This window comes from Cydia amplana, chromosome 26 (genome assembly GCF_948474715.1).
Source record: "Cydia amplana chromosome 26, ilCydAmpl1.1, whole genome shotgun sequence".
In the NCBI taxonomy this organism is placed as follows: Eukaryota; Metazoa; Arthropoda; class Insecta; order Lepidoptera; family Tortricidae; genus Cydia; species Cydia amplana.
In genome coordinates this window covers 7,938,323-7,953,355 of record NC_086094.1, presented here as the reverse complement: position 1 = coordinate 7,953,355, position 15,033 = coordinate 7,938,323, and the positions used below count along the sequence as shown (strand labels likewise).

General features: G+C 39.1%; 2 protein-coding genes across 2 annotated transcripts; one reads left to right on the top strand and one right to left on the bottom strand.

The window, feature by feature from the left end:
* Nucleotides 1-2,524: 2,524 nt before the first annotated feature.
* LOC134660212 (uncharacterized) lies at nt 2,525-4,489 on the bottom strand. Its single transcript, XM_063515938.1, has 2 exons — nt 4,257-4,489; nt 2,525-3,765 (listed from the first exon to the last, which is right to left on the bottom strand). The coding sequence occupies exons 1-2, from the start codon at nt 4,432-4,434 to the stop codon at nt 2,525-2,527; spliced, it is 1,419 nt and encodes a 472-aa protein (XP_063372008.1). The 5' UTR covers nt 4,435-4,489.
* Nucleotides 4,490-5,166: 677 nt separating this feature from the next.
* Nucleotides 5,167-6,874, top strand: LOC134660211 (uncharacterized). Its single transcript, XM_063515937.1, has 2 exons — nt 5,167-5,470; nt 6,228-6,874. The coding sequence occupies exons 1-2, from the start codon at nt 5,167-5,169 to the stop codon at nt 6,872-6,874; spliced, it is 951 nt and encodes a 316-aa protein (XP_063372007.1).
* Nucleotides 6,875-15,033: the final 8,159 nt, after the last annotated feature.

The window sequence follows — 15,033 nt, the reverse complement described above, 5'->3', positions numbered from 1 at the left end:
CGACACGCACACGAACGGTGTGCAAGGGACACGCAGAACGCAAGGGACGCAGCCGCGCACGCAACTAACGTCCAACTCCGACACGCACACGAACGGTGTGCAAGGGACACGCAAGCGAACGCAAGGGACACAGCCGCGCAAGCAACTTGCGGCCGACTCGGGCACCTACACTAACGTGCTTGGAACACAAGAGACACAATCGCGCAAGCAACTAACACCCAACTCCGACGCGGACGTGCAAGGAACACAAGAGCAAACGCAAGCGACGCGGCCGCGCAAGCAACTTGCGAGTCTTGCGACCGACTCGGACTCGCATACAAACGGCATGCAAGAGACACGCAAGCGAACGCAAACCGTTGGCGAACTACGCAAGATGCACAGGGGAATGGAACGCATACAAGTGACAAATGAGAGGGTGATGAATTTTTATATTTCTACTTGTTTCGAAGCAGACGGCGGGATACGTAGGACGCTCATATACCCTCCCAAGGATCAAGATTTTCCGTCCTAGCTATAAAGCTAAGCTAAATTTGACATTAACCCTTCTTTTTTTTTTTTTTTTTTTCTTTTTTTTATAGTTTATTCAAGTAGGCATAATTACAATGCGCTTATGAACGTCAAATAAAGCTACACCGGCTCCAACCCTACACCTCTGCCCCGAGAAGATTTAAATCCCCCCTCAATTGGAGGAGGGTAAATATAAATGTTCGTATGTACAAGCACTGATCAGTGCGAACGAATTTAAACCTATTGTATTCAACAATGGATTTAAATTCGTGCGCACTGATCAGTGCTTATACATACGAAGGGTTAATGATGACATTGTCACACTCTGTCATTGCAAATGCCATTGCAGAGATATCTTGGTCTGATTCCAGACTTAGATATTCAGTTTAAAATTCAGTGGATTAGCAAAGAAATATTTTTGTTTTCAATAATATGGATTGTCCCGTCTGGACGCCTCAATGACTAACTCTGTTCTGGCAGCCTAGAGCCAGAATTATGTAAATTATCTATTTACATAAATATACGTAAATTAATTAGAATCTCAATTCTATCACCTGTGTAATTCAAGTATTCCTATAATTTCTATTGTTTACACTTTGAACCATTGGCTACTGTAGAATAATAATATAGATTATTTGATATTTGACATGCTACGAAAAATATACAGCTAAGGTTTTTGTTCTATATTTCTTTATGTAATAATATCAGGTTTGGAAATATACAATAAAATGAGTGCAGATATAATTTAGCAACTATACTTCGTTTTTTTAGGATTAGAAATTTGGTAAACAATCTTGATGTGTCTTTTAATTGAAAAACACATTTTAAAAATAAGTTACGGCAAATATGTAACAATTATGAATCTAATACGATCTTTTATAGTCTTCTGCTTTCATAAGTAATAGTTATTGATTTTTAAAAAGTGTTTTTCAATTAAAAGACACATCAAGATTGTTTACCAAATTTCTAATCCTAAAAAAACGAAGTATAAGTGTAGATTGTAACTGTCGGTAATATAGTGTGTCAAAGGTTTGTTTGATTTCAAACATAGACAGAGATAATCATACTATCTTTGTCTAACACTAGTACTAGCACCCAAAAGAAAAGGATGAGTATAGTTTTTTTTTTGTTCCTATTTACTGACAAGATTTGGTTGACCCAGTATAGTAAGGAATGTTCTGTAACCTCTTTTCTGTACAAATAGCAACACTCCTAAGCTCCTAACTGTACATTGGTGGCCCTTATGCCTTTTGTAATAGAACCCGACTGTAACTTATATGGGAACTGCACGCCGACGTTGCAGTTGGCGTGCAGTTCCCATACAAATTGCAGTCGGATTGCAGTTCGTCTGTATTGGCCCTTAGTTGTAAGTCAAGCTGTGCTAGCATTTAAGGAGATTTTCACATGAACTGTGAATAAAAGTGTTACAAAGTTGCAATGTGTTTTATTTATACAATTTATGAGAAATTACTTTGGTACAGGATACAGGGTTTTTTTACCTTGGCCATATTATACAAGCTAAATACGACATGCAGAACTTTTACTATGGAACTACAAAAACCAAATCATGATAAAATCTCAGTTTTATACATTTCAGGTTGCCCGCGAAAACCGAAATTCGCAAATTGCGAGGATCTTTCTCTTTTACTCCAATGAAGGCGTAAGTAGAGTGAACAGAGAAAAATGCCCGCAATTTGCGAACTTCGATTTTCGCGATTATAGCCCTGGTTATCTGAATTCGATGTCTTCTCTGGGACACCGTAAAACCGCCAAACAAGATCCCAACTATGGTCCAAAACAGCTTACTCAAATTTCTTCGTTATGATGTGAATTTTATTTGAATGTCGCAGTTCTGAGGGTATTTTAATAAAAGAAAGAAAAAACTGGCAACACCAAAAAGATAGTTGTAGTGGACTGTAGTTGGGTGGTTTTGCACACTACACACTACCGCACCATCGCGGTGCGGTAGTGTGTTACAGCTTTAAGGGCTGCAAAACCCCCTCATCTAAAGAACAGCTCAACGTTTCCAATGATGCGTGATTGTCATGATGCCTTCATTCAAGTTCGTTATGGACCTGATTATACTGATCGCCGTACCGACTTCCGATGTTACCGTATCCGGCTCCAAATCATAATCAAAACCCAGCACTTCCAAGGAATGGCTAGAATCAAACTCTGTTGAAGTAGACTCGGTTCGCTTTACTTCCGCAGTTTTGGAATCACACCTCGTCTGTCTTACCCTTTTTGGTGTTTTCTTGGTCGGTATAAGGACATTTCGACGCTTAAATCTGCATACCCTTTCTAGATCGCTAGGTTCTTTGGGTGTCTCGAAACATATTTGTTTACGCTTGCGTTTATTTTTAGCTATGTTCCGGAGCGCATCGTACATGCTTTCCGGCTCTTCTTGCTTGTTCAAATCCATTGCTAATTGTTGTTTCAAAAGGGTTAGAAGAGTAGGCTTTTTAGACCTGTTCTCTTTCGAGTATACAGACTTATCGGTGATTTTTTTTATGTTTTTCTTTCTTAGCTTCACGTTTTTCTGTGGTGCTAATCGCGACTTGTTGTTGTAATAATCCGCCAGCTCACGACTTTGATCGTACACGAAGTCCTGGTCTTCGATTGTGTATTGCTTGGAATTATATTCTTGCAATTTCTGCGCTACAGGGTCGTCTATCTCAAATTTTATATCAGAAGATTGGCGACTCTGTACATCAGGATTTGTAGCCATCTCTTCGTCATAAACTGTCTCGATGAGGTCTTTGAAAAAGGTATACATCTGTTCGTCTTTACCTTCTACAGTTTTTAATTTATCATCTTTGGGTTTGCTGTCATAGTTGCAGATATAGTGCTGTAATAAAGTAGTATTGTCACTGTTTTCTCTGTTCGGAAAGATAGCGGACCAGTTAGTATCGTAACCCATTTTAGATGACGTCGATGGTGTTTGTAGATCCTTTTTTCTTTCATTTTCCGAAACTTTTGCGTGATGCAGTTTGACGTTGGATTTAAACTTATTAATGTTTTTATTCTCTGTCACAATATCCCTTGGTTTAACCTCATGTTTTGATGTTTTGGAGGTCTGTTTCGGAAGCTTTTCAGGAAGGGTCCTCTTTTTGCGTTTTATGAACCGGACCGCGGGGTCTGCGGTGCCCAGGAGGCGGGTGTAGGTTGATATGTTGGATGCCCTCGGGGCAGAGGTTAGCAATTTGGGTGTTTGTGGCCGAGGTATTGGCTGTGCTTTCGATTTATGTCTTTTGTTATCTGAAAATAATTAGATTTTTGTACTAACTATGTAACATCAAAGATAATAGTGTTTAGTCATTTACTGTCATGGTAAATTATGTAGTCACAGTACATTTACTGGTTATGGAGCCATCGCTCGAAAAGATTGCACCTAAGGTACATTTGGCCTACTGTCGAGTAGATGGCGTTAATTTCAATATTTAACAAATTAACACATATCAGTGAAAGAATAAGGATCAAAGTCAAATGGCGTTTTAACAGTTTTAATCTTCTGTCGAAAAATGGCAGTAAATTTACTGTGGCTACTAAATGTTTTGAGTGTCCGGAAAATGATAGGTATTGTAGATCTGGGTCAAAAACCTATCGGAAACCGGCGTTTTTTTTTACGTGGACAGTAAGGTGCATTAGAGTGATTCGAAAACGTAACTTTGATGGTACCTATAGCTACCCAGCCTAGACGCCAAGGATTTTGTGAATCTTTTTTTTTTTCTTTGATTCAAAATATTTACCTTCAGCGGGCAATTTCGGGTTCACCCACTTCTCAACGTAAACTCCACGCCTCTTAACATTCTCCATCTTGTGCCCCACGTCGCCGGTGCTCAAGTTCCTAGTTTTCGCGGTGGCGCTTGGAACGGCTCTGTTCGAAGACTTAGATCTCAGCAACGCCCCTCCAAATAATACTTCCATGGTTTCGATGAATCATTACGGCGAAATGATATGGTTTTAATTATTTTTTTACTTGCATTTTGATTTTTTTGCCATTTGTGTTAATGACAATGAATGACGCTGTCAAAGAATTCAATTGGTTTTTTAAAAGGTTCGTAATTTTGAACTTTGTCAAAGGACTGTCTCATTTCAAACATAGACAGAGAGAATCATACTATCTTTGTCTTACACTAGTACTAGCACCCAAAAGAAAAGGATGAGTATAGTTTTCCTGGTCCTTACTGACTTACTGACTGACGAATTGGTTTAATAAGCGTATTTTTTATGAGGAAAAAAGGTAAGTACCTATAGTTTGGCCCAGGACTGTCTCATTTCAAACATAGAGAGAATCAAACTGTCTTTGTCTTATCTTACGCTTGTACTATTAGCACCCAAGAGAAGGGATGAGTATAATTATCCTGGTTCTTACTGACTGACAAGTTGTGTTTGCCAGACTATAGCTTCTACCTACTTTTTCTAGATTTTTTTGACCCCCTCCTTTGACCGATCACAATAAGTTCTGCTGAAAAAAGTTAAGATATTTAACTAATTTTGAAAATACCATAAATCTAGATGGGTCAAATCCAAACGTCAAAATATTCAACCGAAAACCTGGCATTTATCAAAATTACAAGTGAACAATGCTATAATATGAATATGCAAAAAAATCACAGAAAGATACAACCAGGATACAATATAAGAGATCGGGGAGACATGATACGACAAAACAAGAAAGAACTACATACCTGTGGTCCTCGCGACCGAGGCGACGTCAGGAAATGTCTCAAGAAAGTATCTAAACAAGAATTATTTAAATCGAAAGCAGAAAGTGTGAAAACAGATCTCGTATCACGTTCCACGAACACGTTTGCGGAGTCTCTGCCTATTAGTTTCGAGAATCAAACGATAAGCGCCGATGTGAATGTGAAACCTTTGGATTTTCGAAAGAGAATTAAGGACAGATACACGTTTAAGCGGCATCAGGTGTTGAAGAAAGAAGATACGAGTCAATTCAGTGGTGAGTTTACATCATAGAGAAATAAGTAAAGAAAGAGTGGTAACTCCATACATCAGTTTTCTTACCACAACGCGTCCAACGCGAGTTATTTCGTAGTCGACATCTAACGTCAAGGTAGTGGAACTATCAGTACCGCTACTTGACACCAGATGGCATAAGTTTCGCTACTGACGAAAAATGTACTAATAAAACAATTTACAACTTCTTTCTTTACTTATATTTCTCTCAATGCTTTCTATAATAGGGACCGTGCGCGTTGGAGGGTCCGTTATCTTGTGGCCTGAATGGGAAACAAACATGTAGATTTCCAAAGCAAGTGCTGCCATCTAACGTTCTCGTACGTTTTCTTGTGCATAGATAGTAGGTTCTGCCATCTTGTGAACTACATCGGAAGCTTTACGCCTCGCGCCAAAAATCTGGCGGCTCCTGTACTGCCCCCTATAGTTTATGCACGCTCCCTAACTCCCTATAATAAGGTTGATGAGGCAGGTGACGTTGTCTATTGTTTTTCTCGTAAATCTAATATAACTGGATCAGGCATGAGGGGGGGGGGAAATGACCGAACGGTATCCCTTATCTATCTTTCAATAGGAGTAGCAGCGAAAGCGCAATTATTGTTTATCCTTGTAAGTCTCATATTTTTTTTACTCCCCACCGTAAATTTAGTATGGATTATGGTGGGCAACAAATAAATTCGACCAATCATAGTGTCGCATTGCCAACCATCTATGGTTTTTCTCAGTTGTTTTTTTTACAGATCCGCCGAAGCATTTTGATGTTGAAAAACAAAAATCAAAAGATTTTCGAGATGCCAAAAAGTCGGATAAAGCTTCAGTGCACAGAGCCGTCAGCCCTATAAAATTTAAAAGCTCGTCTAAACCCGACGATTTGGCGGAGCGCAAAAACACGCCAGAAACAGAGAAAAATATTACTAGAAAGACCAAACCCGAGATAAAAACTATTGCGTCGATGGACGCGCGCGTATACAAAGCGGTTAACTTCGTCGAGCAAAACGCTCGAAAACCGTACGTAAAAATACCTAAGGACCCAAAGTCAAAACCTAAAAATATTTCTGTAAAACGCAGTAAAACGAGTCAAAACACAAAGCGGCGTAGAAGAGCAGTGCCGCAGCCTTCGCCGTCTTTTAAAAGCGCGGTTTCCATGCCCACCGAGATAGCGAAATGGGTACCTGAATCCGTCGACCAACATACAAAGCCTTATTACGACGCTTGGGTAAGTAAGACCGCCACGGCCTCAACCAAATTGGAAGCTAGTCTAGAAAAATCCAAGCTGCTTAAACGGCTGGAGTTGGCGGTGAAGAAATCGCCTGAGCTTATGTATAAAAAGTATGCTGAGGAAAGGTATGCGGGGAGGATACGGGTGAGGAGGCGGGGGGAAAAGTGACGTTTTAACTTTGTGCTGTTTTGTGAATAAGAGACGTCTTTATTATTTAGATTTTTATTTATCAACAAAGTCACAAGTAATTTACAAAATATATAGGTACAGTCCAGCAGAAGCTGCTAAGCGGGCGAGGTGTTCAAAATGACCTTGACACGCTCTTAGAGTCGGTTGCACCAAACCGCCTGTCACCGTTAAAGCGTTCGCTAAATTTTATGGCTTAATTTTCATAGTTCTCTGCCGAGAGATGTTGATCAGTCTGTCAAATGTGGTTGGTGCAAACTGGCCCTAATTCTTTTAACAATAAAGTCGCGTCAAGATCATTTTGAACATCTGACCCGCTTAGCAACTTCTGCTGCTGACTGTATTCTTAAGTATTTGGAAACTTTTCGACAGCTTCAGTAGTTACGTTGAAACACATATTTTACCTACTGTTACCACTTGATCGAATATCATATCATAATTATCCAACGGATATGACACCGTAAGATTGTGAACCCGTTAGTTTACAATCTAACGTAGGTTAGGTTAGTTTATAATCTCCCTACCGTCAGTTTATAATTTAACTAGCGAGATTATAAACTGACGAGTGTTTACAATTTTACGGTGACAGATATACAAAAACAAGCAGTAAAGAATTTACAATCAAATGTCTATCTTACTTATAGAATACAGAACTAAAAATTGAAATATCGCCCTTCATTCCCAATATTTCTTTGATATTAAAAAAGTGGAATTTAGGCAAGGACAATGGATAGGGAGAATTACTTACAATGTTGTGCCGCCAGAGTGCAGCACTAGCACAAACCGTAAACCATAGAGTAACCTCTACAGTTTTTTTAACAAGTTTTCCCAGATAATTTGTCACGAATAAGTGTGACATTGATGAATCAAAGCGGTTAGTTTACTGTTTTTGCTAGTGGCACCCGCAAGGCACAGTTTTGCGTTCCCTATTATCAGAACCTAAATGAAATGCGGAAATAATACAAAAACAATCGAGATACCGAAATTAATTGCCACTTTGGCAAAGTGTGATGTGATAGTGCATCTCTGGAGAATAGTGGTATAAGTTATACCCCGCAACGGAGCTAGCAAAACCGTAGCATATGACAGTTTTGTGTCAGGGTTGGCGATTATGATGAAACATTTTGCTTTAACTTTATTGTATGTAAGATTAATAAAATTGATCGAGAACCTTGTTGACCCTCTTCCGATATAACCCGGTTCAATTTACTGTCAAATAATATAAATTAACAGGTCAATGTCAATATTAGATGCGTCTCAATGTATCTGTTATTTTGTTTATAAAATCACGTTTTTTTTTTCGCATTTATTTCAAATATTAACATGGAATTTTTATTGCTTGATAATATTGGTGTGTTTGAAAACAAAGAAAATATATTTTTTGTACTTTAGTTTATGCGTAGTAGTGATAACCCTGACGTACAACTGCTACAGATTTGCTAGCTCGGTTGCGAGGTATGGGGTATAACTTCACTAACCATCAGCATAGAGAAATATAAGTAAAAAGTGGTAACTCCATACATCAGTTTTCTTACCAAAACGCGAGTTATTTCGTAGTCGACATCTAACGTCAAGTAGTGGAACTATCAGTACCTCTACTTGACACCAGTGAAGTGACAAGTGTCGCTACTGACGAAAAATTTACTGCTTAAACAGCGGGAGTTGAAAATAGAGGTCATCTCGAAATTAATTGACGGCCGGTCTGGCCTAGTGGGTAGTGACCCTGCCTGCTAAGCCGATGGTCCTGGGTTCGAATCCCGGTAAGGGCATTTATTTGTGTGATAAACACTAATATTTGTTCCTGAGTCATGGATGTTTTCTATGTATATAAGTATGTATTTATCTATATAAGTATGTATATCGTCGCCTAGTACCCATAGTACAAGCTTTGCTTAGTTTGGGGCTAGGTTGATCTGTGTAAAATGTCCCCCAATAAAAAAATAAAAAAAAAAATTTGTTGAGCATTACAGTTTTAGTTCGTCGCGACATCTATTGTCAACTAGCAGTACTGATAAATTCCGCTACTTGACGCTAGATGTCGACTAGGAAATTACTCGCGTTTTGGTAAGAAAACTGATGCATGCACTGAAATGGTACAGTCGCCATCATATATATCGGAGCGGCCAAGGTGTTCACAATATCTGAACAAGCAGTCTAACGCCTTGACAAGAGAGACGTGCTAAGATATTTGTTAGCGCCTTGGCCGCTTCGATATATTTATTGGCGACTGTACCAAAATGGGCTATCACCCATTATTGGATATTGGGAACAGAAACAGTGCCGATCAGCAGTTTAAAAAACGATTCATATTGAAATAACGATATCAAAATTGGAATCATCATGTTGCCGACCAAAACCTTAAGTCCCGGTGAAACTTCAATCGATCTATGTCAGAGTAACAAGTACGTGATCTTACACAGTTTATGTTACACTGTAACAACTATTCTTCACAACAGAATTCTTGCCCTAGCTATTAAAGAAACTTACAAGAAAAAGAGCATAGAAAAAACAAGTTTATGAGCAACTAAACCATAAAAAATATCCAAGTTATAATGCCGAAGTTTTTCATATACCACGACGTTGGTAAATAAGCACACGTCCCGCGAACGCTCGAAAAATGCCACAGGCATGGAGGCTTGCAACATTCAATAAAAATACTAACTTGCTATATTGACAAGTCAACGGAAAAATTCAAGATCCTTACTCAGGAACCAGGGAACCTTATTCAGGAACGCAACACCTCTGCGCGTTTAATAAGAACACAACTCTCTATGTTGACGAGTCAACGGAAAAATTCAAGATCCTTACAAGCAACCTGGGAACCTTATTCAGGAACGCAACACACCTCTGCGCGTTTAATAAGAACACAACGCTATGTTGATGGGTCAACGGAAAAAATTAGGCTCCTTACACCATTGCCAATGGTAGTTCTAAGTTAATGTCAGATAAAGACACAGTAGGTACTCTTCCCAACGAAGTTTTTCCCGTAGACCGGAGAAAAATGTACAGTCGCCATCAGATATATCGGAGCGGCCAAGGTGCTCAAAAGTATTTGAACACGCATTCTAACGCCTTGACAATAAAGGCGTGTTCAGATATTTATGAGCGCCTTGACCGCTCCGATATATCTGATGGCGTCTGTAGTCAGCGTGGTCTGACGTTATGGTAATGTCACATAACGAGACCGGAATCTTGAGGGCCTACCGATCGAAAAATCGAAAATCGTTATATGCCTCTATCGCTTTTGAAAGTAAGCTTCAGAGACAGAAAAAGTAGGCCCTCTGAAAGGACGAAATTACTGTACGCTGAAAGTGATTCCTTTTCAGCACGAACTGATTTAAAATGAATAATTTACGGAATAGGAAATAGCACCCGGAGTCAAGTCTTCTAGAGGACTTCACCAAGTGAAGGTCACCCACGGATTTAGAGTTAATAAACTGGATCGAGTACATTGACCAAAAAGTGTGTCCACATGAGAAGTCAAACTAGAGCCCTGCATCTCGTTCTAATTAGGGTGACCATAAGACATCTGTATGTGGGATATTAGGATAACATGAAATATATCAGTAGGGTGTGTCATTTTCTAAATAAAGTGAAATTTTAAGTAGTCGGGTTTTTTCTTTCATTTGTAGTCGGCCTCTTTCGCACTCACTCATGGTATGTTCATAAAGGTAGGCTTCCCTTTTGTCCACTTCAGCTTTTTTTTAAGTGTAAGCGTCATTGAAGATCTGTTTAGCAAATGACGTTTTTTTTAAAGTTGGTGACTTTTTTCTATTGACGGAAATGTGTCCTACCTATAAAGAATCGATTGCATATATATAAACAGTTTGACACACCTTTTCCGTAACAAAATATTATGTATAAATGAGAGTCTGTAATGTTAAGGAGTTAAGCACTTTGGTTTTTAATTTTGGCAATTGAAGGGATGTTTACAAAAACAACATAACTGACTACACTGGTTGACACCTGAAACGATTAACAATGTTCTTAAAAAATGTCAACCGCTCTAAGCAGTTATGTTGTTTTTGTAAACATCCCTTCAATTATTCTATAACAAATCTTAAATTAAACATGCCGAAATAAAGACATACCTATTAAGTTAAACTTACTTTTACATTACCTACGTTAATAATAAGAATTCTGTGAGACCGATTCACAACGTGCCGACATCATAGTCACCCTAATGAGTTTGACAATGTTGTCTTGTATTTTTATAGTAAAATGTAATAATTGTGGCTTTCTTGTGAAACAATATTCCACAATTAGCAATTATTTCACTCCAACAACCTTTAACACAACATTTCATCACAATTTTTAAGAAATTTCGCATTCACGTGTTTTGAAGAAATGTCATCAAGTTGGGGATACCAATTAATATTTAAAGTTACTACAAATCCTACCATACTAAAATTTAGGTTTTTTTTGCTGTGTATGCGCTTGGGGTAATCAGTTAATAATATTGGCATCATAATTATTTACAGATTACTTAAAAGATATCAGAACTGTAATCTGAATATAGCACTAAAATTGTATAAGAAGGTAATCAAATTCAGTAGTTTATTGATATAATTTCTACCACAATGGTATCTTTTTAACATTGGCAACATGTGCGAGTGAGACACAGGGCTCGGGTTTTTCTATCTCAAGTGGACCGTTTTCTCTAGTCTGGTACGAACAACTTTCTGTCTCGGTGATAAGGTTCAAATTAGTACGGCAAAAAAAGTGACAACTCGCTCCAGTTTAAAAAATATAACTTCATGAGGTCACCTGAACGTCTACTGAATGAACATCCAGCAATCCAGGAAATACCTGGGAAATACATAACGTATTTCCATCGAGCTCTATCCAGCGCAGAAAATCTAAATCCGAACCAGGAATTATAGTTCCATATCTGAATCCCAAGGCCACCTCAGGTAAACTACATCGGCGAGGAATACGGGAAATCGAGACCGATGTATAAAATCCCAAACCAAACGGTCACGATCCTCAGTAATGAGGGACCGACAAAGATCTGTATCCCACTTCTGAAGTATCAAAGAAGTCGGGAGGAAATAATTATTTTTGCCCGACTTATTGCCTGAACAAACCAGACAGGAAAACACCTAGCAGTCTAAAGACTATAAACGCAATACTCGGCCATTTTACGCGCAAGGAATGCGACGCCATGAATAGACTTGCTGTTCAGGGCAGAGTGGATGGTACTACACCCAGATTGCGCCCCTCAAAGCAATGGACCAACCAAGTGAAGATTCTCACCATACCATTGGCCTTTGCGTCTATTGCAGACGATTTATGGTGCAAATCGGAGAGACAATGACCTCTCCAGGTCACCCTTAAAACTGTGCGACCTGTGCGTGCGAAAAGCACTAAGTAGGGAAAGATTGTGTATAAAAGTGGACATGGGCAGGGCACATAGCGAGAATGGACAAGACGAGTCCTAGAATGGAGGCCCAGAGCGGACACCCGTGGGTGGATGACATCCGACGACACGGAGGCCGGGACTGGATGAGTCAGGCACAAGATCAACAGGAGTGGAAGAGGCCTACATCCAAGATTGGATCACCAAAAGGCCACCATGATGATGATGAGGGGAAAATGGTGGAACACAATAAAATCACCACAACTACTCTGACAAGAGTATACGACTAAGAAGAATATTATAGTCGAAAATATTTGAAATCGTAGCGACCTCAGTACGAACACGTACCCTTCATATTCCCATAATCTTAACCAGGATAACGGAAACGCTTGCCCAGTCGTCACCAAACTGGACATGTTTGAGACATGTCCGGAGAAAATACGGCGTCTGCCGCTAGCAATGGACACCTTACCGAAGCACATGATAGTAGCCCCAATTATCCGGATGAACTAGTACAGGGTATCCAAACCAGATGCAACCTGCGACTTTTAGCTAACGGAAAAGAAGCTAGAAAGCCTAAGGCTTAGATTTCTACGCAAAAAAGGGGATATTCAGACGATTTAATCCGCCGATCGAAACGCCGTTAGTGTTTAGATGTGTGTGCGTGTTAGTTTATAAGGTATTTGTAATATGAGCCTTGTGGCCTAAGCTGAATAAGAAATACGAAAAAAACATAGTTCCCGGATAGGAAAGTGCCAGGCCCGACTTATCATAAAGTCGACTGTACACACTCGTTCAGAGCCCAGGTACCGCTCCGAGCCAATCGCAGAAACGCGAGACGAGAAGGGAACAGCATGTACACACTCGTTCTCGGCCTGTCTCGACGAGTGTGTACAGCCTCAGCCCGCATAAGGCCGTGAGTCTTAGGACAAAGAGTGTGTATGTATTGTATAACTGTGTACTTATACTGAAATAAATTATATTCTATTTTATAAGAATGAACCCCTTTCTTAGTGGATAGGAATAGGTAGTATTGACAAGTATTTCATATTTCAATATTGGTTACCTAATGGAGTGAAGGTAGGACCGAAGAGACACTCATATCCAGAAGATGCACTATCACTTTGACAAGTTACATAAATGGACTTGACATTTTTTGACTACGTAGCAAAGAGAATTTGAAATAGAGGCGGATTGTCAAAGTAAATTATGTAGCCAGAGTAAATTCACTGCCATCTTTCGACAGAAGATTAAAACTGTTAGAACTAGAACGCCATTTGACTTTGATCCTTATTCTTTCACTGATATATGTAAAATTTATTAAATGTCAGAAATGAACGTCATCTACTCGAGACTAGGCAAAAGGTATGGTGCAAGCTTTTCGAGCGGAGGCGCCATACCTTTGGCCTACTGTCGAGTAGATGGCGTTAATATTTGACACATATCAGTGAAAGAATAAGGATCAAAGTCAAATGGCGTTCAAACAGTTTTAATTTTCTGTCGAAAGATGGCAGCAAATGTACTGTGGCTACATATTTACCATGACAGTAACTCTCTATACACTATTCTGTTTGGTAGCACATAACTCTTCATTGTGCGTGGTCCGACACGCATTCGGCAGGTTTATACATTTATCGCTTATTTGGGTAAATCAACTTTTTTTTGCTTTTTTAAATACATGAGATGATGACACTGAAGTTGATTCACCCATTTAATATTTTACTAAAATCTATTTAATATTATGCTTATTGCTCAAAAATGATTACGAAGTAATAATAGGTAACTTATAACAAATAACATGCTTAATGCTTATGTCAACTTACAAAATGTCAAAGTATCAGATAAATCAAATCTATGTTATTAACATATTATAATTTTATTACTGAAAGTAGTCGACTTAACTAAATAAATTGAAAAAAAAAAAAAGAAATGCACACAAAAAATGCATTTGCAATGACAGTGTTATCATTGGTGTCAAATTTGTATGACATTTATATTGACACCTCCTCACTTTGTTCTATTCAAATCGACGTAACGCATAGAGAAATATAAGTAAAGAAAGAGTGGTATTTACATACATCAGTTTTCTTAACCTGTCCTCTCCCATAGGCTCAAATCTGGGACCAAAAGGAAAGCGACATACGTACATTATTAAAGCAACTTTCATTTAAGTCAATGCTCGTCGGACAGGACAGGTGTAAGCGGTACTGATAGTTCCACTACTTGACGTTAGATGTCGCCTACGAAATAACTCGCGTTTTGGTAAGAAAACTGATGTATGGAGTTACCACTCTTCCTTTATTTATATTTCTCTATGGTGCAATCATAGACTAGGAATCCTCTAGGCGGGGGACGAGGTGAGCGAGTCCCGTGCCGTGATTGGTCCGTTCCAAGACACGGACGTCACACAAAGACACTGACTCGAAAATGGAGTAAAACTACCGTATATTTGTGGCAGAGGGGGTAGCGCTACTATACTCAGTCTGGAGGATGTCTTATCTGTGGGTGCACTGTTAACTTAGTTAGACCATAGAGAAAAAAATACATAGATTGCTCACTTCATACATCAGTTTTAGTACCATAAAGACTATTAGCATCTAGCATCGAGTAGCGGAACTATCAGTACTGCTACTTGACCGGAAAGTCTTATGCTGTTGAGATAAGACTTTCCGGTCGGTGCTACATCTATTGTCAAGTAGCAGTACTGATAGTTCCGCTACTCGATGCTAGATGTAGACACTGAAATGAATAGTCTAACTGATGTACGGAGTGAGCACTCTTA